Source organism: Heterodontus francisci, chromosome 1 (assembly GCF_036365525.1).
Source record: "Heterodontus francisci isolate sHetFra1 chromosome 1, sHetFra1.hap1, whole genome shotgun sequence".
In the NCBI taxonomy this organism is placed as follows: Eukaryota; Metazoa; Chordata; class Chondrichthyes; order Heterodontiformes; family Heterodontidae; genus Heterodontus; species Heterodontus francisci.
Genome location: NC_090371.1, coordinates 110,395,934 through 110,418,258, shown reverse-complemented (window position 1 = coordinate 110,418,258; position 22,325 = coordinate 110,395,934). Strand labels below are relative to the sequence as shown.

Genomic DNA, 22,325 nt, shown 5'->3' with positions numbered 1-22,325 from the left:
TTTGTCCTTTGAAGTACTTGCCAGTTGATATGCTAATGTCTCTCTCCAGCCAAAGTCTCCAATTGTTTTTTTAAAGCAAGTTCTTTCTTCACCAACAATAGTTTAAAATCAATGTTCATGTAGCAAAATTAATTTTCCTCATTCTTGGCAGGTGGGGTGGGGTGGGGGGGTGGGTTGCTTGCCTGACACTCAATTTAACCCAAAGATTATCCTGCTCCTTTTTGAAGGAGTTAGTAATCTCACTTTAGACTCCCAGCAAAAGTAATCAGTTTCATATAATCTGCTACTGTGCAAGGAGGAAAACATTCCTCTCGCCTGCTCACAATTTGTTAGTTTTAAACCTGTGACCTCTAATTCAGTGCTTCCAATCCAAGTCAAGTAGACTATATTTACATTATCCAGCTGCTACTCAAAAGTCAAAATGATGAGCAGATAGACTGAGAAGAGCATTCTAATGTATTGGAAGGCCAGATTTTTTGGTGATAGGGATATTGGCAATTGTCTCAATATGATTGTTGATTTAAAAAAATAATTCTGATAATATGCTGTCAGAATTATATGTTCTATTCAGTGTAGATATATTCTGACTATTGTATTTCTTGTTATTGCAGTTTCAGTATTGGTAGTTTTATTAATTCCTTAATTGTCTTTTGTCACCCCATTTTACATGAACTTCTATTTTGGCAGGTTACTTTTGTAAATGCACTTCTCTGTTTATGGGTATTCATTGTGAGGTTGCTGTCAGCCCTTGTGCCTCTAACCCATGTCTGTATGGTGGAACATGTATTCCTGTGAATGATGATTATATCTGCCAATGTAGAGGACAGTATACAGGACAAAGGTTAGTTTTTCTGTCAGATGTTACGCAGGATTTTAATTAAATTTGTAAATTAGACAAGGTATCTTGTTAAACTGAATGTATAAACTGGTTCATCTTTTCCTGACACGTACTGAAGTGCATTATGTTTAAAGTATATTACTGAGATTGAAAGCACATGTTTTGTACATATTTGGAGGCTCTTTGAATTTCATGCTCTGTGACCACATTACTTTGAAGATAGCACAACGATAACAGAATTTTAAGGGATTGTTCTGGCATAATAAAGCATTCACACATTTTTGATCTTTAGGATATACGTAGTCTGAATGTATCTCATTCACAGTTAAATAAAAGCAAAATACTGCAGATGCTGGAAAAATGAAATAAAAACAAGAAATTCTGGAAATACTCAGCAGGTCTGGCAACATCAGTGCAGAGAGAAGCAGAGTTAACGTTTCAGGTCAGTGACCTTTGATCAGAACTGGTTCTGGTGAAAGGTCACAGACCTGAAACGTTAACTCTGCTTCTCTCTCCACAGATGCTGCCAGACCTATTGAGTATTTCCAGCATTTCTTGTTTTTATTTCATTCACAGTTAAGTTGTTCTTTACACCTGCTTTTCAAATCCAGGTTATGTTGTAGAAAATGTGTTTTTGTTTTTTGCAACTTTGCTCTTTTAGCAAACTAGCAGTAAACCTGTGGCCCTGTTGAAAAGCACTGAGCTAAACTTGAACTTTTATCCATTAGTACAAGAAATCTTTTTCAGCCAGTAGGAGACAGCTGTGTAACTATGGTGCTCATCCTTGATGATGAAAGATTTAGAGATACAGCACTGAAACAGGCCCTTCGGCCCACCATCAACCACCCATTTATACTAATCCTACACTAATCCCATATTCCTACCACATCCTCACCTGTCCCTGTATTCCCCTACCACCTACCTATACTAGTGACAATTTATAATGGCCAATTCACCTATCAACCTGTAAGTCTTTTGGCTGTGGGAGGAAACCGGAGCACCTGGAGGAAACCCACGCAGACACAGGGAGAACTTGCAAACTCCACACAGGCAGTACCCAGAATTGAACCCGGGTCGCTGGAGCTGTGAGGCTGCGGTGCTAACCACTGTGCCACTGTGCCGCCTACAAAGGAATTATTTAACTAACCATAAGGATCAATGAATTTGAAAAGTCTGTAAAATGGAAGGCACTTGGTGAACAGCCCCTACCTGAGTTATTCCTTATGTTCTGTGTATTTGAAACACCAATTCCTTTTGCACAAGAACAATTTTTATTTGCGAATTGTATTTCACCATATGCTTTCAGATGAGGTATATTGTAATTTCATATTGCCCTTATGCCTTCCAATGATGTTGGATGAATGTGCTAACCATAATACACATATTTTAACAATATGCTTAGGATTCATAGGGTTAAGATTTCTTCTGTGTATTACCTTTAGCAAAATCATGAATGCATCCTTTATAAACAATATTAGTGTTGGTACAAGTAGTGCACAGAGGATACCTTCCCTTTGTTTTCGATTAAACTGTGACTTCCTGATATTCACTAGTAGTTTCGATATCCATGGAGGGAATGAAAACCAAATTTGGTGGGGGGCACAATCTTCAATGAAGAGGAAGGTGGGGGTTGAATAAGGGGCAACTGATCCACCGTTGACAATTTTGAACGCCCACCAAAATTGAATTTTTCCGCATGGTCATCTCTTTGATTTCAACTTGTCCACAAAAACTAAAAAATAGTCAGCTGCCACATTGAGGTGCTTCCTATCTAATACATCTAATTTATAATTTAATCTGTATTGATTTTAGGTGTCAGATGGGTCCATACTGCAAAGATAATCCTTGTAAAAATAACGGCAGATGTATCGATAGCCTTGATGGCCCTGTCTGTGAGTGTGAAATAGGTTACCGTGGAGAAAGGTTTGTATTTTCTATATCTGCGCTTCAGATGCACAATTTCTTTCAGTATTTTTCTTCCAAGGAATTCAATTTTTCCTTTCTTTTTAATTATTGCCTTAGATGCTTAGCTGATATTGACGAATGTCATGAAAGTCCATGTCTCAATGAAGGCAAGTGTGAAAATACATATGGATCCTTCAGTTGCAACTGTACCCATGGCTTTGTTGGAAGGATTTGTGACGATACTGTCGTTAACAAATATGTATCTACACCCTGGAACATTGGCCTAGAAGAAGTTATTGGAATTATAATCTTCGTAGCATCTATATTCATCCTTGTTTTAGTCTTTGTTGTCTTCCGTAAGAAGATTTGTAAAAAGAAGCATCGTCATGATGCTAGTGAAAAACGTGTCGGAGCTACAACGTCTTTCTTACAGAAGAACTACTTTGATTCCAAAATTAGTAAAACCATCTATTCAGATATTCCGCCACAGGTGCCTGTTCGCCCAATCTCTTATACTCCTAGTATTCCAAGCGACTCCAGAAATAATCTTGACCGAAATTCCTTTGAAGGATCTGCTATACCAGAGCATCCAGAGTTCAGCACCTTCAACCCAGACTCTCTGCATGGGCACCGGAAAACTGTGGCCGTATGCAGCGTTGCTCCAAACCTACCTCCTCCGCCTCCATCCAACTCTCCTTCAGACTGTGATTCCATACAAAAACCTAGTTGGGACTATGATTATGATAGTAAGTATTCTAATAAATTCTTTGAAATCACAGTGTAAATCAGCTATTTTTTTCCCCCCCTTACTCTTCCTCTGAGCCCTTACCACACGCCATACCTGGCCAACACAGAGCTGCTACCATGCCTTTCTGTTCATAGCATTCTAATTATGCATTTGTGTTGCTGGTTTACCATTAAAGACAGCTCTACTATTGGCAGCAAACGAGGAATATAAATTGAGTGGTACTAACAACACTCGCGATAGTGCAGCAAACAAATGAGATTGTTTCAGTCGGTGTTGTGGGTAGCATAATGACATAAATGAACTTGGCTTCTCTTCATTGATGGAGACAGCTGTATTTATTGTGACAGAACCCACCCATACAGTACAGAGAACTGAATTTACATTAGCTTTCTTGAATGGACCTTTCCCAGCCATCAGGCCAGATACAAGAATCAAGGGAAGTGGCACTATGTAGGCTTGCATCAATTCCCAGGGGGAAGGCATCGCTGCGGGCTGCTACCCGTACATCCCATGCAGCTTTCTTCAGTGACATCAATGAAGAATGACATACAGGTAGTGCCCCATGGGGCTACCTACCTCCAGGAATCTACACAAGTCTGCATAATGCTGCTAGAAGTGACGCTGTGCAAACAAACTTCTGTCCCTGATTTCATTGCACAATTCATTGACTGCTGAAGAAAGCATCCTACAATATAAATGAACCAATTTCTGCTCAAGACCAGAAATTAGTATTACAAAACTACTTCTGGAAACTGTTCTAAAACAGTAGTATGTATGTACTTTAATTGACTGTTGGTGTGAAGAGTCTGAAAAGGAACTGACTTAATCAATTTGCCTATTTTGTTTGCTATTCATCTTTTCTTTCTTCTTCCCCTGCATGATAAACATCGATTTAATGATATTGGGTGCAAATCGTGTGAGAAATTCTGGTGTAAATCATATTTAATTGTTCTATTGGAACACAATGTAATGTCAGCACTAAAGGCAGTTATTTTAAAAGGAACGTTATGCCTTGCACTTACAATCAATGTTATTTTTGCTAAGCAAATAGCCAGTAAATTAGAAAACACCAGGTAGCCATTAGCAGCTTAAAACCTGAGAAGGATATTTCTGCTTTTGTGTGGTAGCCCTTGCGTGCAAAGTACTTACTGACCAATGTACCATTTGTTATATAAATAGACATGTTTGACTTTTATTAACTCTTAATTTTTTTCCCCTGAATGCATGCATTTTAAATTCACTCATACAAGATTTTTATATTGTTAGTTCCTGAAAGCACAAGTGCTTTTTCTGGTTTGCAGGTCTTAAAAACTCACATCAATTTTGTTCACTTAATAGCTAAAGTGGTGGATCTCGATCCCTGTCTATCAAAGAAGCCTCTTGAGGACAGTGCTTGTCATCCTTTTAACACCCGTGGAAGCATCTCAGAAGTGCAGTCCCTTAGCTCTTTCCAGTCTGAATCATGTGATGACAATGGTAAGAATTTCAGACATCAAAATCTATATTGCCATGTACTGTTACCAGTTTGTCTCTTTTAGAGGACACCAAGTTCTTACTGAAATTCAATGCATTTTTTGTCAAAGCTCTGCAAAGCAGTCATCTAAAGACAAAGTTCTCTACAGTTCCCCGCAATTAATATCTTAAGTTTCATTGGCTGTTCTATTATTACAAGCATTATGACTACTAAAAATCCGAATAATGCATACTGAAGATATATTATGCTAATTAAGTGACTTCCAACTCCATCTTAATCTTTGGATGTCACTGTATTTCTGGTGAATGTTTTAGAGGTTGTTGTTAAATTTCACTTTGCTGTGGTTTTAGCTCCCAAGTGAGTCAGGCCTCTGGAGAGTGGGAACAGGATTTAATGAGTATTCAGTTGCAAGTTTGATTACAGCAGTAATGGAGGAAGTTCTTGAGAGAAATGGGATTCTCTGATATTGATTGATAGCTTCGCAGTTGGTTATTGATTTCCAATGAAAGAAGGATTTTTTTTAAAAATTGTAGAGTGATTTGATATTACTTGACTCTTACAATATTCCTGACTGCTAATTTTAGCAAAAAAGTGGTCACAGATAAAATGTGATGTAACGTAGCTATGCTGTGTTGATAAACAATGCATTTAACACTGCTCTATGGTTTCTCACTCATTTCTCTTTTAAAAAAAAAAGAATATTTAAAAAATCATTGTTTGTTAGGGCCTTTGAGGTCAGTTGTCTAGCATTTTACATCTGAAACTGGAGTTGCTGTGCTTTTATTGAGGTAAAAGCTATAACTATGACAGAAGGTAATAATACAAAGAAGCATATGGAAGAGAGAAGGTGAAGTCCCTAAATTAGCTCAAAAATCCAGCAGTTGCCTGTACAAGCTCTGTTAATATCCTACAATTATGTGTTCACATGCTGTTTTTGTACTGATTATGTTATCGCTAAATTGGCACCAGAAACCAATGTATAATTTTGTAGAACATTGTTGCATGAAATGACTGCACCTTAAGACTGCAAGTCCATTTTGGAATATCAAAATTGAGACTTCATGAAGCCCATTTACAAGGTTCCTAACCTTGTTAGGATACAAGCATAAAAAGAGGCCATTCAGCCCCTTGTGCCTGCGCCGGAATGCATTTGTTTGTAAATTGCAGGTTAGCTTCAAGATTGTAATCTGATTCATCTGCATAGCAATGATGAAACTCAAGAATTTTGAGTCCACTCTGTACTTCCCAAAGACGAAGGTGAGGAACTTGGTCTTTGGCAATAGTAAATTGGCAGTTCATTTTACACCCCATCCAGTTTTCTTTCAAATTACCTGTCACTTTGCATTGCTCTGTCTTAAGAAGATTATAGGGCACAAATGAAGATGGCTTGAATTTCTGCACAGTTCTCCTGATCTACTGCCATAGGTTTGCCGTTTCTTAAGAGGATCCAACAAGGAGCTTCTAAGTAGATATCTTTATCACCATGTTCAACATGACTGCGAATTTCGAGCCTCAGAAATTTCTCTAGGCCTGTTTTTAGCCAACAGGCCCAAAGGCTGGCCCAAAATTGGGCCTGGTGACACACTGACCTTTTATGCATGATTTATGGCACTTGCCACATCTTCGCAAACAGTTCACAAATGGGGGAGGTGGTGGCGTAGTGGTAATGTCACTGGACTAGCAATCCACAGACCCAGGCTAGTGCTCTGGGGACACTGTTCAAATCCCACAATGGCAGCTAGTGGAATTTAAATTCAGTTAATAAATCTGGAATTTGAAAAGCTAGACTCGGTAATGGTGGTCATGAAACATTGTCAACTATCGTAAAAACCCATCTGGTTCACTAATGTCCTTTAGGGAAGGAAATCTGCCATCCTTACCTGGTCTGGCCTACATGTGGCTCCAGACCCGCAGCAATGTGTTTGACTCTTAACTGCCCTCTGAAATGGCCTAGCAAGCCCCTCAGTTGTACCAAACCGCTAGAGAAAAGTCTAAAAGGAATGAAACCGGACGGACCACCCAGCATCGGCCGAGGCACCGGAAGCGACTACAGCAAATCCAGCCCTATCGACCCTGCAAAGTCCTTCTTACCAACATCTGGGGGTTGTGCCAAAATTTGGAGAGCTGTTCCACAGACTAGTCAAGTATCAGCCTGACATAGTCGTGCTCATGGAATCATACCTTGCAACGTCTCAGACACCACTATCCCTGGGTATGTCCAACAGGATAACCCAGCAGAGGTGGCAGCACAGCGTTATACAGTCGAGAGGGAGTTGCCCTGGGAGTTCTCAACATTGACTCTAGATCCTTTGCAGTCTCATGGCATCAGGTCAAACATGGGCACAGAAACCTCCTGCTGATTACCACCTACTGCTCCCCACCACCACCGTACCCCCCCCCAACCATGCCAGCTGATGAACCAGTGCTTCTCCATGTTGAACACCGCTTGGAAGAAGCACTGAGGGTAGCAAGGGCACAGAATGTACTCTGGTGGGGGACTTCAATGTCCATCACCAAGAATAGCTCGATAGCACCACTACTGACTGAACTGGCCGAGTCCTAAAGGACAGAGCTACAAGATTGGGTCTGCAGCAGGTGGTGAGGAGAGAACGAGGGAAAAACCTGCTTGACCTCATCCTCACCCATCTACCTGTCATAGATGCATCTGTCCATGACAGTATTGATCGGAGTGACCACCACACAGTCCTTGTGGAGGCAAAGACCCGTCTTCACACTGAGGATACCAACCATCGTGTTGTGTTGCACTATCACTGTGCTAAATGGGATAGCTTTGAAACAGATCTAGTAAATCAAAACTAGGCATTCATGAGGCACTGTGGGCCATCACAGCAGCAGAATTGTATTCAATGACTATTTGTACCCTCATGGTCCAGCATATCCCTCACTCTACCATTACCATCAACCTTGGTTCAATGAAGGAGGACATGCCAGGAGCAGCATCAGGCATACCTAAAAATGAGGTGTCAACCTGGTGAAGCTACAACATAGGACTACGGGGAGGTGGTGGCGTAGTGGTATTGTCACTAGACTAGTAACCCAGAGACCCAGGGTATTGCTCTGGGGACATGGGTTCAAATCCCACCACAGCAGAAGGTTGAATTTGAATTCAATTAATAAATCTGGAATTAAAAAGCTAGTCTAATGATGACCGTGAAACCATTGTCGATTGTTGTAAAAACCCATCTGGATCATTAATGTCCTTTAGGGAAGGAAATCTGCTGTCCTTATCTGGTCTGGCCTACATGTGACTCCAGACCCACACAATGTGGTTGACTCTTACATGCCCTCTGAAATGGCCTAGCAAGCCACCCAGTTGTACCTAACCGTGACAAAGTCAATAAAAAGGAATGAAACCAGACGGACCACCCGGCATCGACCTAGGCACCGGAAACGACAACGGCAAACACAGCCCTGTCAACCCCGCAAAGTCCTCCTTACTAACATCTGGGGGCTTGTGTCAAAGTTAGGAGAGCTGTCCCACAGACTAGTCAAGCAACAGCCTGACATAGTCGTACTCATGGAATCATACCTGACAGACAATGTCCCAGACACTACCATCACCATCCCTGGGTATGTCCTGTCCCACCAGCAGGACAGACCCAGCAGAGGTGGCAGCACAGTGGTATGCAGTAGGGAGGGAGTTGCCCTGGGAGTCCTTAACATTGACTCCGGACTCCATGAAGTCTCATGGCATCATTCAAATATGGACAAGGAAACCTCCTACTGATTACTACCTACCACCCTCCCTTAGCTGATGAGTCAGTACTCCTCCATGTTGAACAGCACTTGGAGGAAGCACTGAGGGTGGCAAGGGCACAAAATGTACTCTGGGTGGGGGACTTCAATGTCCATCACCAAGAGTGGCTCAGTAGCACCACTACTGACCGATCCGGCCGAGTCCTAAAGGACATATCTGCTGGACTGGGTATGCGGCAGGTGGTGAGGGAACCAACAAGAGGGGAAAACATACTTGACCTCGTCCTCACCAATCTGCCTGCCGCAAATGCATCTGTCCATGACAGTATTGGTAGGAGTGACCAGCGCACAGTCGTCGTGGAGACGAAGTCCCGCCTTCACATTGAGGATATCCTCCTTCGTGTTGTGTGGCACTATCACTGTGCTAAATGGAATAGATTTTGAACAGATCTAGCAATGCAAAACTGGGCATCCATGAGGCGCTGTGGACCATCAGCAGCAGCAGAAATGTACTCAACCACAATCTGTAACCTCATGGCCCGGCATATCCCGCACTCTGACATTACCATCAAGTCAGGAGACCAACCCTGGTTCAATGAAGAGTGCAGGAGGGCATGCCAGGAGCAGCACCAGTCATACCTCAAATTGAGGTATCGACCTGGTGAAGCTACAACGCAGGACTCACTGTGTGCCAAACTGCGTAAGCAGCATGCGATAGAGCTAAGCGATCCTATAACCAACGGATCAGATCTAAGCTCTGCAGTCCTGCCACATCCAGCCGTGAATGGTGGTAGACAATTAAACAACTAACTGGAGGAGGTGGCTCCACAAATATCCGCATCCTCAATGGTGGGGAAGCCCAGCACATCAGTGTGAAAGATAAGGCTGAAGTATTTGCAACATTCTTCAGCCAGAAGTGCCGAGTTGATGATCCATCTTGGCCCCCTCCTGAAGTCCCCAGCATCACAGATGCCAGACTTTAGCCAATTCGATTCACTCTGCGTGATATCAAGAAATGACTGAAGGCTATGGATACTGCAAAGGCTATGGGCCCTGACAATATTCCAGAAATAGTACTGAAGACCTGTGCTCCAGAACTTGTCGTGCCCCTAGCCAAGCTGTTACAGTACAGCTGCAATACTGGCATCTACCCTGCAATGTGGAAAATTGCCCAGGTATGTCCTGTACGCAAAAAGCAGGACAAGTCCAACCGGGCCAATTACCGCCCCATCAGCCTGCTCCCAATCATCAGTAAAGTGATGGAAGGTGTCATCAACAGTTCCATGAAGTGGCACTTGCTTAGCAATAACCTGCTCAGTGACCCTCAGTTTGGGATCCGCCAGGGCCACTCAGCCTCTGACCTCATTATAGCCTTGGTTCAAACATGGGCAGAAGAGCTGAACTCTAGAGGTGAGGTGAGAGTGACTGCCCTTGACATCAAGGCAGCATTTGACCGAGTATGACATCAAGGAGCCCGAGCAAAACTAAGGTCAATGGGAATCAGGGGGAAGACTCTCCCCTGGTTGGAGTCATACCTCGCGCAAAGGAAGATGGTTGTGGTTGTTGGAGGTCAATCATCTGAGCTCCAGGACATCACTGCAGGAGTTCCTCAGGATAATGTCTTAGACCCAACCATCTTCAGCTGCTTCATCAATGACCTTCCTTCAATCATAAGGTCAGATGTGGGGATGTTCGCTGATGATTGCACAATGTTCAGCACCATTCGTGACTCCTCAGATATTGAAGCAGTCCGTGTAGAAATGCAGCAAGACTTGGACAATATCCAGGCTTGGGCTGATAAGTGGCAAGTAACATTCGCGCCACATAAGTGTCAGGCAATGACCATCTCGGACAAGAGATAATATAACCATCTCCCCTTGACATTCAATGGCATTACCATCACTGAATCCCCCATTATCAACAGCCTAGGGGCTGCTATTGACCAGAAACTGAACTGGAGTAGCCATATAAATACTGTGGCTACAAGAAAAGGTCAGAGGCTTGGAATCCTGCGATGCGTAACTCACCTCCTGACTCCCCAAAGCCTGTCCACCATCTACAAGGCACAAGTCAGGAGTGTGATGGAATACACTCCACCGGCCTGGATGAGTGCAGCTCCAACAACGCTCAAGAAGCTCGACACCATCCAGGACAAAGAAGCCCACTTGATTGGCACCCCATCTACAAACATTCACTCCCTCCACCACTGACGCATAGTGGCAGTAGTGTGCTCCATCTACAAAATGCACTGCAGCAATGCAACAAGGCTCCTTAGACAGCACCTTCCAAATCCGCGACCTCTACCATCTAGAAGGACAAGGGCAGCAAATGTTTGAGAACACCACGGCCTGCAATTTCCCCTCCAAGTCACACACCATCCTGACTTGAAACTATATCGCCGTTCCTTCACTGTCGCTGGGTCAAAATCCTGGAACTCCCTTCCTAACAGCACTGTGGGTGTGCCAACCCCACATGGACTGCAGCGGTTCAAGAAGGCAGCACACCACCACCTTCTCAAGAGCAATTAGGGATGGGCAATAAATGCTGGCTTGGCCAGCGATGCCCACATCCCATGAATGAACCAAAAAATACTTTTCATACTAAACAGTGGAAGCAGCACGCAATAGACATGAATAAGTGATCCCACAACCAACGGGTCACATCTAAGCTCTGCAGTCCTGCCACGTCCAGTCGTAAATTGTGGTGAACAATTGAACAACTGACAGAAGGAGGAAGCTTCACTAATATCCCCATCCTCAATGATGGTAGAGCCCAGCACATCAGTGCAAAAGATAAGGCTGAAGCATTTGCATCTTCAGCCAGAAGTGCTGGGTGGATCATCTATCTTGGCCTCCTCCTGAGGTCCCCAGCATCAAAGATGCCAGCCTTCAGCCAATTCGATTCACTCCAGGTGATATCAAGAAACGGCTGAAGGCACTGCATACTGCAAAGGTATGGGCCCTGACAACATTCCGGCAATAGTACTGAGAAGGTGGTGGTGAGCTGCTTTCTTGAACCGCTGCAGTCCTTGGAGTGTGGATACACCGACAGTGCTGTTAGGAAGGGAGTTCCAGGATTTTAACCCAGCGACAGTGAAGGAATGGCAATATAGTTTCAAGTCAGGATGGTGTGTGACTTGGAGGGGAACTTGCAGGTGGTGGTGTTCCCATGCATCTGCTGCCCTTGTCCTTCTAGGTGGTAGAGGTCATGAGTTTGGAAGGTGCTGTCGAAGAAGCCTTGGTGAGTTGCTGCAGTGATGGTGCACACAGCTGCCACTGTGCGTCTGTGGTGGAGGGAATGAATGTTAAAGGTGGTGGCTGGGGTGCCAATCAAGCAGGCTGCTTTGTCCTGGATGGTGTCGAGCTTCTTGAGTGTTGTTGGAGCTGCACCCATCCAGGCAAGTGCAGAGTATTCCATCACGCTCTTGACTTGTGCCTTGTAGATGATGGATAAGCACTGGGGAGACAGGGGGTGAGTTACTCACTGCAGAATTCCCAGCTTAAGGCATGACTGCCAATAGTGAGATGAATGGAGGGCTGGAGCCAAAAGAAGAGTTTGAAACATCTTAGAAGGTAGGGAGAAGTAAGGCCAAACAAAAATGTATACACAATAATGAGAATTTTAAATTCGAGGTTTGGAGGACTGTGAGCCAATGTCGGTCAGTTAGGACAGGGTTGATGGTAGCAGAGTTTTCGATGAGCTGTACATTACGGATACGTCACGACAAGAGGCTGACCAGGAAAGAAGTAATAGAAACATAGAGAATAGGAGCAGGACTAGGCCATTCGCCCCTTCGGGCCTGCTTAGCCATTCAAAGAAGATCATGGCTGATTGTCTAATTCGGTACCCTGTTCTCGCTTTCTACCCATATCCCTTGATCCCTTTGGCATTAAGAAATATATCTCTTTTTCCATGAAATTTTCCATAGCTGTCTCGAAAACAGGATATTTGCTTGAAGGGGTGGAAAGGGAGAGAATCAGCCACTGCACTGGTCACCTGAGGCCTGCCTAGCACAATTTTCTTTTTTAGGTATCCTCGAAATGAGTAGCTAGCTCTGGTGCCTGAATTAAGTAGGGACCTTCTACCTTATTGAAATATTTAAGCTGTAGGAGCCCAATGCCTTTTTATGCGCTGACTGACGAAGCTTGTGCCCTGTACACTCAATCTGTTGGTATCAGGCGTTAAGTAACCTAACCAATGGTTCTTAAAGGACCACTGAAGGCCACTCAAAAAAAGATTAATTAATTTTTGTGGAGGACCAAAAAGGGCCCCACAAAAATCTTCAGACACTCTGTTAGCTGCTCAGTAACCCTCCTTGTCCTCATGATTGCCTCCCCCCAATCTTTCAGGGCCGATCTTTCGTTCGACTCCCACAGCGGAGTTGTAAGGTTCCTTGAGCCCCGCCAGCAGCAAGCTGCTGTGTGGCCATGCATTTTAGCAGTTAACTGGAAGTGTTTCTTTTCCTCTGGGCTTTACTGAGCAGGGTGTGCATTAGGCAGTTGAAATGGGATTAAGGTCCTGTGTACATCATGTCCCTGATTTGCATCGATTAACAAGGCTCCCGCCTGATTCACACAAGTGCCTCGGCTGCCTAGTAGAAGCCCCCAGGAAATAGGTGATGCAGTGAGAAGGGGACGGTAAGTCCACCACACCTATTTTAACTCCACTAGAGATCTATTTCCACCAGACAGAGGAAGCTTAAATCCAGCCCTTATTGTACTCCCTGCAGCCATCTAAATCTGTACCAGAATCTATTGCAATTGAACTCAGAAAACTGGATACAAACAGCAGACTTTCATTTGAGTGTCTAAAAGTCATTCAAATCTAACCTGGCTATTAATGGAAGATCTGAGCATTGCATTGTAAGGTGTGGCAAAAACTTCTGAACTTGTTTCACGGTCCTAATTTTGGTCTAATGTGGCACAGATGAGTAAAATATGTGTTTTCTTCTTCCTTCTCAATCTTGAGATATGTATGTTTATGGAACCTTTTATAGTTGAGAGTGCTTACAGGTATAAATGATAAAAATTCATGCAGGTTTATATGGAAATGTGAGAAGTTTTCTGACAATGTATGAAAATATATTTATATATTTCTCAGTCTAGACAGTTTTATTAGTAAAGAATTTTCAAAGGTGCTCTCGAGTCATTTTCCAGTAGCTCTGTTATCTTTATCGAGGATCCTATTACAACTGCTTTCATTGCTGTGTAATGTTGCTAGCAAATATGAATTCATCTACAATCTTTCAGCAGAAAACTGGAAGTGCATTCCAAAGTAGATGGATGGTGCATATGGTAGTTTTCATTGTCCAGCTTGAATTCAGTGGCACATTATGATTAATGCAGTATGCTAGACTGAAGCAATGAAAACCTTTGTAAAGTAAGCAACGATCACCAAGAAAGTCTGTTTCCAGTTATGTTCCTGAAAATGTCAACGTGGGGCTTTGTAGGTGAACTGCACAACAATCTATGTAGTATTAATTGCTTACATCTGGAGTGTCTCGCAATTAAATTCTCCAGCATATAAGAGCTGAGACATTTACATTTTTAAACAAAATAAAAATTTATCCTCAATGGGATTCATTTTGAAAATATTTAGGTTTTCACTGTCTGTGCTGCAGTTTTCTAACCTCTTTGTTGCTCTGAGCAGCACAACTGCAAAAACCACAGAGCACACACAAATCTGTCTTAAGAAATCGATCTTTTTGGATAATGCTTATTTTAACTCAGATGTCTTTAGCTTCTAACCAAATAGGTATTGTAGTTTACTTAAATTAGCTGATAACTTGTTTCAGCCGATGGGGGACAATTCCTTGAAGATTGTAATTGTGCTTGCTTCCATTCTCGGTGAATTTTCTGAAAAGCTTGCAGGGACAATCATGAAGGCATCATCCCCAATTTATTTAAAAGTAACAAAGCTGTAGACAACGAGTAACTGGATACCCAGTGGTGACAGCAACTGATTACTGAATGCTCATAACCTAAAATAGACCCTAGAACATAATGAAACAATTAGCATATGAAATATTCTTGTTACTGGAAACACACTTCTGGCTGCACTTTTTAACTTATATTCTAAACAACAGCCAAGCTCGGATAAAGATGATATGAATGTCTTTTAAGCCTTTGTACTAATTGTAAATTTATTTCAATCTGCTCCCCCCCCCACCCCCACCCAATCCTCCAACAAGCTTCCGTAGTGACTGTAATACACCTTGTCAATGCAGTTGTTGACTCGGTAGAAAAAGAAGGTATATCTTTTTTTACAAAGCTCAGTTATGTGTATTGTGGTTAATTGAACTTTGTATGTTGTAAGTCTATAACACTGATATGTAAATGCAGTGAGAGTGCTGTTTATCCATTTAGCAATGGTTTGACTATATCATTAATTTCAAAACCATACAGAATTTTTATTTCACTTTTCCAATATAAGTCCTGAGCATTGGCACAAAAAATGAAATTTTTTCAAGTCTTGCTCCGAACAATGATTCCAGATTATAATATTTTCTTTCTTTCTCTTTTCAACGTGTAAACAGAATAAGAAATCGTGTGAGGATAATGAATCTGCTTCTGTACTTTCTTGGCATCTCAACCATGCATGTTCAGGAGCATGTGGATCAGTTGCCGATACACTCTTTTATTTATAACTTGACATTGTTCTTTTCTTTCCTTCTGTTTGTTACAGTTTTCTCTCTCCGATTTGTGTACCACAGTCTAAGAATAAGCTACAGAGATTCTCTGAGAAAATATAAAATATAATTGCTTAGCAACCATTAAAGACATCTGGTGCTTTTTTTGAACAGTGGCTAGGAGCAACAACAGCAGCATAAGATGCCATAGATTAGAGAGAGATGCTTGTCTTCTTTAAAATATCCAAGCTGAGATTCTAGTTAAGCATTTAAACGTAGTAGATCTGGAGAATTGAAAATATGAATCCAGTATTTTGTTCCACTGCTCACGCAACCTTGTCTTTGAAGACTCATAGACCAAAGGAGTACTCCAAGGTAAAGCCCTGCAATTATTTTGTGAATTATTCATTCTAAAATAATCTTTCATGTTCCACTTTTTCATCAAATTAAACAAAAATAGATTTTCGTATAAATTTTACTGAGAAAGGAGTGAGGTTTTCTTGTTCTTAAAAATAATTAAGCATGAAATTTCTGAGCTGAGAGGGGGTTGCAGTTAAAGTGCATTAGTGACATACAAGCCAGAATTTGGAGAGGGTTCCAGTTCTGCTGAATCTCCATCTCTTTTTTTTATGTCCCCCCAAAATACACCAGAAACCGGGAAGAGCACTTCCTCCTTGGAGACATCATCAGAAGAGGCTGGACTGGCAAGGTGATGTAATCCGTCTGTCAGTTCTGCCTCTGTCAACCCCAGCACTTAAGTATGCATTTTGCAGACATACATAGTTAGATTGCAATGATTGAATGTCGGCAGAAGTGGGGCCCACAAATGTGTGCAGTGACTATTGTCAACAGGAATTTTTAGCCTCTTGCATTTAGCAGTGAATTCCTGGCTGGAACCACCATTGTTAGTTCCAGAAGTATGATGTTTCAGTGTCCTGCCTTGGCAATAGAGCAGGAAGAGAAATAGGAACCAAAATTGAGATCAAGACATCTCATTTCCGTGCCCAACCTTAAAGTACCAGGTATCAGCTCAAGTTAGGAGAATCACTATTTCAAGATAAATCCCGGCATTGAGTAATAAACCACAAAGATTAGGTCATTGTGTGGCAATTTCCTGGAGTACTTTGTAGTTTTGTGTGTTAAATTCATAAGTATCTTCTATTAGCTTCTTTATGTATCTTCGTGTCTGTAGTTACATTAAAGATGTTACAGTTCTTATTTACTGGAATACTTCAAACTTCTTTATCTTTCACAGCAGTCATACTTTTTGTTATTAGAATGCTAAAGAGAGAGAAAGTCATAGATTTATTTTGTCATTAGTGTACTAGGAAATTTTCAGTGCCATTTTCTAGTATTGTGAAAGGGTTTTAAAATATCATTTATTCTGGTAAACAGCACTTAACTGCTCTTTAAAATGTGCGTATGTAGCAAGTGGGCATTTAAACTGTTTGTTGCAAGCAAGCACATGGAATGCTAGTGTAGACATTTCTTTAGTTTTCTGATGCTTTAATATTTCATGTTTTCTTCCTCCTTTTCCTGCTCTTTGCCATCTAAAGAAACTTTTGTGGGTCATGACCTCAAGAACCCAAGAGGTGACTTTGTCTGCATGCCTTTATTCTCTCATACTCACTTAAACCTGTGCCTCTTTCACTTTAACATTCACTGCACGTTAATCTGCATAGATGCAAGAGAAATGTTAATCCATTATTCACATGTTCAGTAACAGTCATTAATGTGTGTGGTAGACAATATAGAATATTTACCTTTTAAACCTTACCCCAACAGTTTTTATTCAAGCAGCGCAGCCACTGCATTTGTAACATAACCAGAATAACATTACCCATTAGTTTAAGTCCATGTACATTTTGTATGGCTGTATGCTGGCTGTTTGTCAATTGACATAATTTTAATATGTCCAGGTAAAAATGTATTTGTCTCTGTCATTTGTGATGGGGAAACTATTGCCCCAGCCAAGCTAAGTCCTGTTGCACCGTGGAGACTTCAACAGCACTAACATTAATTACTACTTCTGTATAAATTATTTTTTGTTGTTTTCTTGACTTTGATCAGAACTAAAGCCCTAATTCAAAGTTAAACATTCTAATTTTTCTCCCTTTCTTTTCTATGCAAAAGCATATCACTGGGACACATCAGATTGGATGCCAAATGTTCAACTACCTGGTATCCAGGAGTACCCACAGTATGAGGTAGTGGAACACCCGGCCCCTCTTTATTCAGATCCTAATGCCATTGACACAGACTACTATCCTGGCGGGTATGATATTGAAAGTGATTTCCCGCCTCCTCCAGATGATTTCCCAATTCATGATGAACTACCACCATTGCCCCCGGAATACAATGAGTTTGATTCCATACAGCCTCCACGGGACATGCCCACAGCTGGAAGTCTGAATTCAACGTCGCAAAGTAGACTGCATTTTAACATGAATCAGTATCTACCCCATCACCACTATTCAGCAGACCTCTCAGAACCTCAGAATGCAGTCCCTGCAGGAAGCAATTACAGAGGGGCCTACCCACCTTACTCTTTAACATATAACGATGACTTTGAGCCACCCAGCATGGACAACATGTCTATGTCTGTGTACACATCCACGACCGCCTCTTGCTCTGATGTTTCAGCTTGCTGTGAGATGGAAGAATCTGAAGTCATGATGAGTGACTATGAAAGTGGGGATGAAGGCCACTTTGATGATGTGACTATTCCACCACTGGATTCTCAACAACACACAGAAGTCTGATGGTTAACAAAAATTAAAGTGCCTGGGCTTTAACTGAACTGCGTCTTGCTACAGCTTCCATATTTGACAAATACTCAATGTTGTTTTTGCATATTGGTTTGCAAGTATTGTTAATTAGCTAATTCCAGCATGGCTGCAGTGGATCATGCAGCATGTTTCTATACATCAGCGGTTTCTTTTTTCCTGAGCTACTGGAACTGGACTTAACAATTTTCATTTACATTGGCTGTGCCATTTCAGAATGTGGTTTTGTATCAGTATCAACATGCAAAGTATTGAAGGATTTTGATATCTGGCATTACCCTAACAAAACACCTTTTCATTGTGGTATTCTTGGTCTGTATTTATGTAGTTCTAATAATACCAAGATTAATTTTTTAAAATTTTTTTTCCTGTCTTGCAGTTTCTTTTGTAAATTTAATGTACAGATCTGATTTAAATAGTTTAAACTAGATTTTGTAGATATTATGTGGATTTGTTTCCAGAATTTTAGTGCTGTTCAAGAGTGTTAATCACATGCATTGACATTGGCATACTGACAGTTATGTGCAAACTATTGATTGGGGCTTTACTCTTAAGTTTATTATTTCCAGTGAATTTAAACATTTCACCAAATGTACCAAAATGCCAAGTTGGTATGAATAAGTTTGTTTTGCTATGTTGTTTGGGTCTGATACATAAAAATGTCTTAACAGTGAGTGATTACATTTTTAATTGTAAATTGTGTGGATTTATTTTTCAGTAAAAGGGGACCGACTGAATTTTTAGAACCAAAACTTTGCATAATCCGTCAATGACTTTCTAAAGTTCTCTTTATGTGGTGCAATGGTCTTGAAGTTTTTTTTTTAAATGAAACTCCCATTAGCATACACTCACTTTTGCATCAGTAATAAATTGTGGAAAATTAATTGCCTCTTACTGTGTCTTTGTGAATTAAAATAGAGTTGAACTTTGCTAGAAACTAATTCAGAAATATATTAACAGTGATTATGCTCAGATACTTTGTACTTTGTAGATACCATGTCCTTGAAATTCCACTGGGGTTTTCCCAATCTCTTGTAGTAGCTTTGGTGGGTGATTAGGACAACCCACGTGGAAAATCAGGACCATTTATACACTTATATAAAACAAAACTAGTGCACATCTCCTGTCCACAAATGTTATTTTCTGTAATACTTTTCATGTCAGCATTTATTTTGGGAAAACGATATCGAAGCATTTATAATGGAAACATCATAGGTCAGTTTTACAATGGGAAAACCTTATGCTTTACTCTCATCATTTCTTCAAGAATTTTTGTTATCACTCAAACGCTTCTGGAAAAATGTCTATTTTCTCCAATTCAAATTTCCAATGTGCAAAACAAATGAAAAAAAATCTAATTACATATTTCACAACAGCATTTACTCGCTGAATTTCCTATGTCTTGAAAAACATTCATAAAAGTTTTTTTTAACTTCAAGGCCTCATCTTGTCTCAAAAACCTCGACTTCACCTGGATATTTTTACCTCCTGATAGTTAGAGAGTGGGGTCGGCCACATCTGTACATTTGAGCAAATGCAGCAGGATTTTCCAGTGTGGAATCTATAGATAGAAGGGTGTGTCTGAGGATTTGGCTTTCTTTCCTCTTCCTAAAGGATTTGAAAGAAACTGGGGATTGAATTCTCAAAGTTTTTGTTTCAGGCAAGTGTTATTTATTATATATAATAGAAAAAAAAAGTGCTGGAAATACTCAGCTGGTCTAGTAGCATCTGTGGAGAGAGAAGCAGAGTTAACATTTCAGGTCAGTGAACTTCAGAACTGGGAAAAGTTAGGAATGTAATAGGTTTTGAACAAGTGAAAGGGGAGAGGCTGGGAAGAAGAACTAAAAGGAAGGTCTGATGAGGTGGAGGGCAGGAGAGATTAAATAACAAAAGGTTTCATGGTACAAAGCAAAAGGGAGTGGTAATGGGACAAGTATAAAAACAAAAGATGGATCGAGAATGGCAGGGTAGCAAAGTAAAGAAAATGAGAGAAATGAAAGAAAGAAAAAAATAAACACGTGACAAAATGGGGGTAGAGGCTATGATCTAAAATTATTGAACTTATTGTTGAGTCCAAAAGGCTGTAAAGTGCCCAGTCGAATGATGAGGTGCTGTTCCTCGATGTTGCGTTTAGCTTCATTAGAACAGTGTAGCAGACCAAGGACAGAGAGGTCACAGTGGGAGCAAGGTGGATAATTAAAAAGACCGGCAACTGGAAGCTTGGAGTTACGCTTGCTATCTGAATGGAGGTGTTCCACAAAGCAGTCACCCATTCTGCGTTTGGTCTCCCCAATGTAGAGGAGACCACATCGTGAGCAGCCAATACGATACACTAAATTGAAAGACATTCAAGTGAATGCTGTTTCACATGGAAGGAGTGTTTGGGGCCTTGAGGGGTGTGAAGGGAGGAGGAAAAAGGGCAGGTGTTGCTTCTGCACTTGCATGGAAAGGTGGGTGTAGGAAATGGGAAGGGGGTGTTGGAGGTGACTGAGGAGTGGACGAGGGTGTTGCGGGTTGGGGGCGGAATGGTCCCTTTGGAATGCTAAAAGGGAAGGGGAAGATACGTTTGGTGGTGGCATCACACTGGAGATGGCGGAGGATGATCCAATGAATGTGGAGACTGGTGGGTGGAAGGTGAGGACAAGGGGAATGCTATCATTGTTCTGGGAGGGGGAGCAAGGGGTGAGAGCAGAGTGCAGAAAATGGAATAGACACAATTGAGGGCCCTGTCACCTACCGTAGAGGTGGGGTGGGGGGAGTCCTCAGTTGAGGAAAAAGGAAGATATCAGAAGTGTTATGGAAGGTTACATGATCTGAACAAATGCGACGGAGATGGAGAAGCTGGGAGAATGGAATAGAGCCCTTACAGGAAATGGAGTGTTGAAGAAGTGTAATCAAGGTATCCTTGGGCGTAAGTGGACTTATAAAACTCCACAACTGGGATATCAGGGTCGGTTCTGGGGAGATGGGACCTATACAGGCCAGGTGGGTTGCACCTGAACAGAGCTGGAACCAATGTCCTTGTGGGGAGGTCTGCTAGTGCTACTGGGGAGGGTCTAAACTAACTTGGCAGTGGAATGGGATCCAGGAGGTAACATTAGAGAGGAACTGGGGAAAGCAAATAGCACTAGGTTAAGAATTAGTAAGGCGTTAAGTGGGGTCAGAGTAAGAAGGAATGGAACAAGGTCTAAAGTAGGTTTTCAGTGCATGCATGTGTACAGATAGCCACGTGGAAATATGATGTGGCAATAATGGAGACCTGGCTCAAAAAAGGGCAGGACTGGGTACTAAATATTCCTGAATACAAGGTGTTGTGGAAAGAAAGGAGAAGGGGGTGGCAATGTCAATTAAGGATAATACAATGCTGGAGAGAGGGGATGTCCTAGAGGGGTCAAGGACAGAATCTATTTTGTTGGAACTAAGAAACAATAGAGGTGCCTTTACACTACTGGGTGTATTCTATAGGCCACCAAATAGTGGGAAAGATATAGAGGAACTAGTTTGCAAGGAAATTACTGAAATGTGCAAAAATTATAGAGTAATCATAATGAGGGACTTTTACTATTCCAGTCTATATTAGGATATTTATAATGTAAAGGGCAGAGAGGGGGAAGATTTTCTAAAGTGTGCTCAGGAGAAGTGGATCAGGTGTCAATGGGGAACATTTCGGGGACAAAGATCAAATCATAAGGTTTAGGTTAACTATGGAAAAAGATAAAGACAATCCAGAGTAAAAAAAAAATAATTGGGAGAGGGCTAATTTCAGTGGGGTGAGAATGGATCTGGTCCAGGTAAATTGGAATCGGAGATTGGTAGGCAAAACTTTAATGAAGCAATGGGCTGCCTTTAAAGAGGTCTGTATTCATTGGAGTTTAGAAGGATAAGAAGTGATCTTATTGAAACATATAAAATCGTAAGGGGACTTGACAGGGTGGATGTTGAAAGGATGTTTCCCCTGTGGGAGGACTAAAACTAGGGGGCACAGTTTAAAAATGAGGAGTCTTCCATTTAAGACAGATGAGGAGAAATATTGTCTCTCAGACGGTCATGAGTCTGTGGAACTCTTCCTTGGAGAGAGGTGGAGACAGTGTCATTGAATGTTTTTATGGCAGAGGTAGACAGATTCTTGACAAACAAGGGAGTCAAAGGGTATCGGGAGTAGGCAGGAAAGTGGAGTTATGTCCACAAACAGATCAGCCATGAGCTGACAGAATGGCGGAGCAGGCTCG

At 41.6% G+C, this 22,325-nt stretch overlaps 1 protein-coding gene across 6 annotated transcripts in view; it reads left to right on the top strand.

Moving 5' to 3' along the window:
• The window catches only part of fat1a (FAT atypical cadherin 1a), a 270,014-nt gene extending 251,034 nt beyond the window's left edge, over positions 1–18,980 (top strand). For 3 of the 6 annotated variants that reach the window (XM_068034441.1, XM_068034442.1, XM_068034436.1), the window contains exons 23-29: positions 688–841; positions 2,651–2,761; positions 2,861–3,489; positions 4,830–4,967; positions 14,873–14,932; positions 16,867–16,902; positions 17,444–18,980. In XM_068034441.1, coding sequence (XP_067890542.1) covers positions 688–841; positions 2,651–2,761; positions 2,861–3,489; positions 4,830–4,967; positions 14,873–14,932; positions 16,867–16,902; positions 17,444–18,072 — 1,757 coding nt within the window. In that variant the 3' untranslated portion in view covers positions 18,073–18,980. The remainder of the gene's footprint in view (positions 1–687; positions 842–2,650; positions 2,762–2,860; positions 3,490–4,829; positions 4,968–14,872; positions 14,933–16,866; positions 16,903–17,443) is intronic. The other 3 variants (XM_068034444.1, XM_068034443.1, XM_068034446.1) reach the window with 3 other exon arrangements.
• The last annotated feature ends 3,345 nt before the right edge of the window (positions 18,981–22,325 follow it).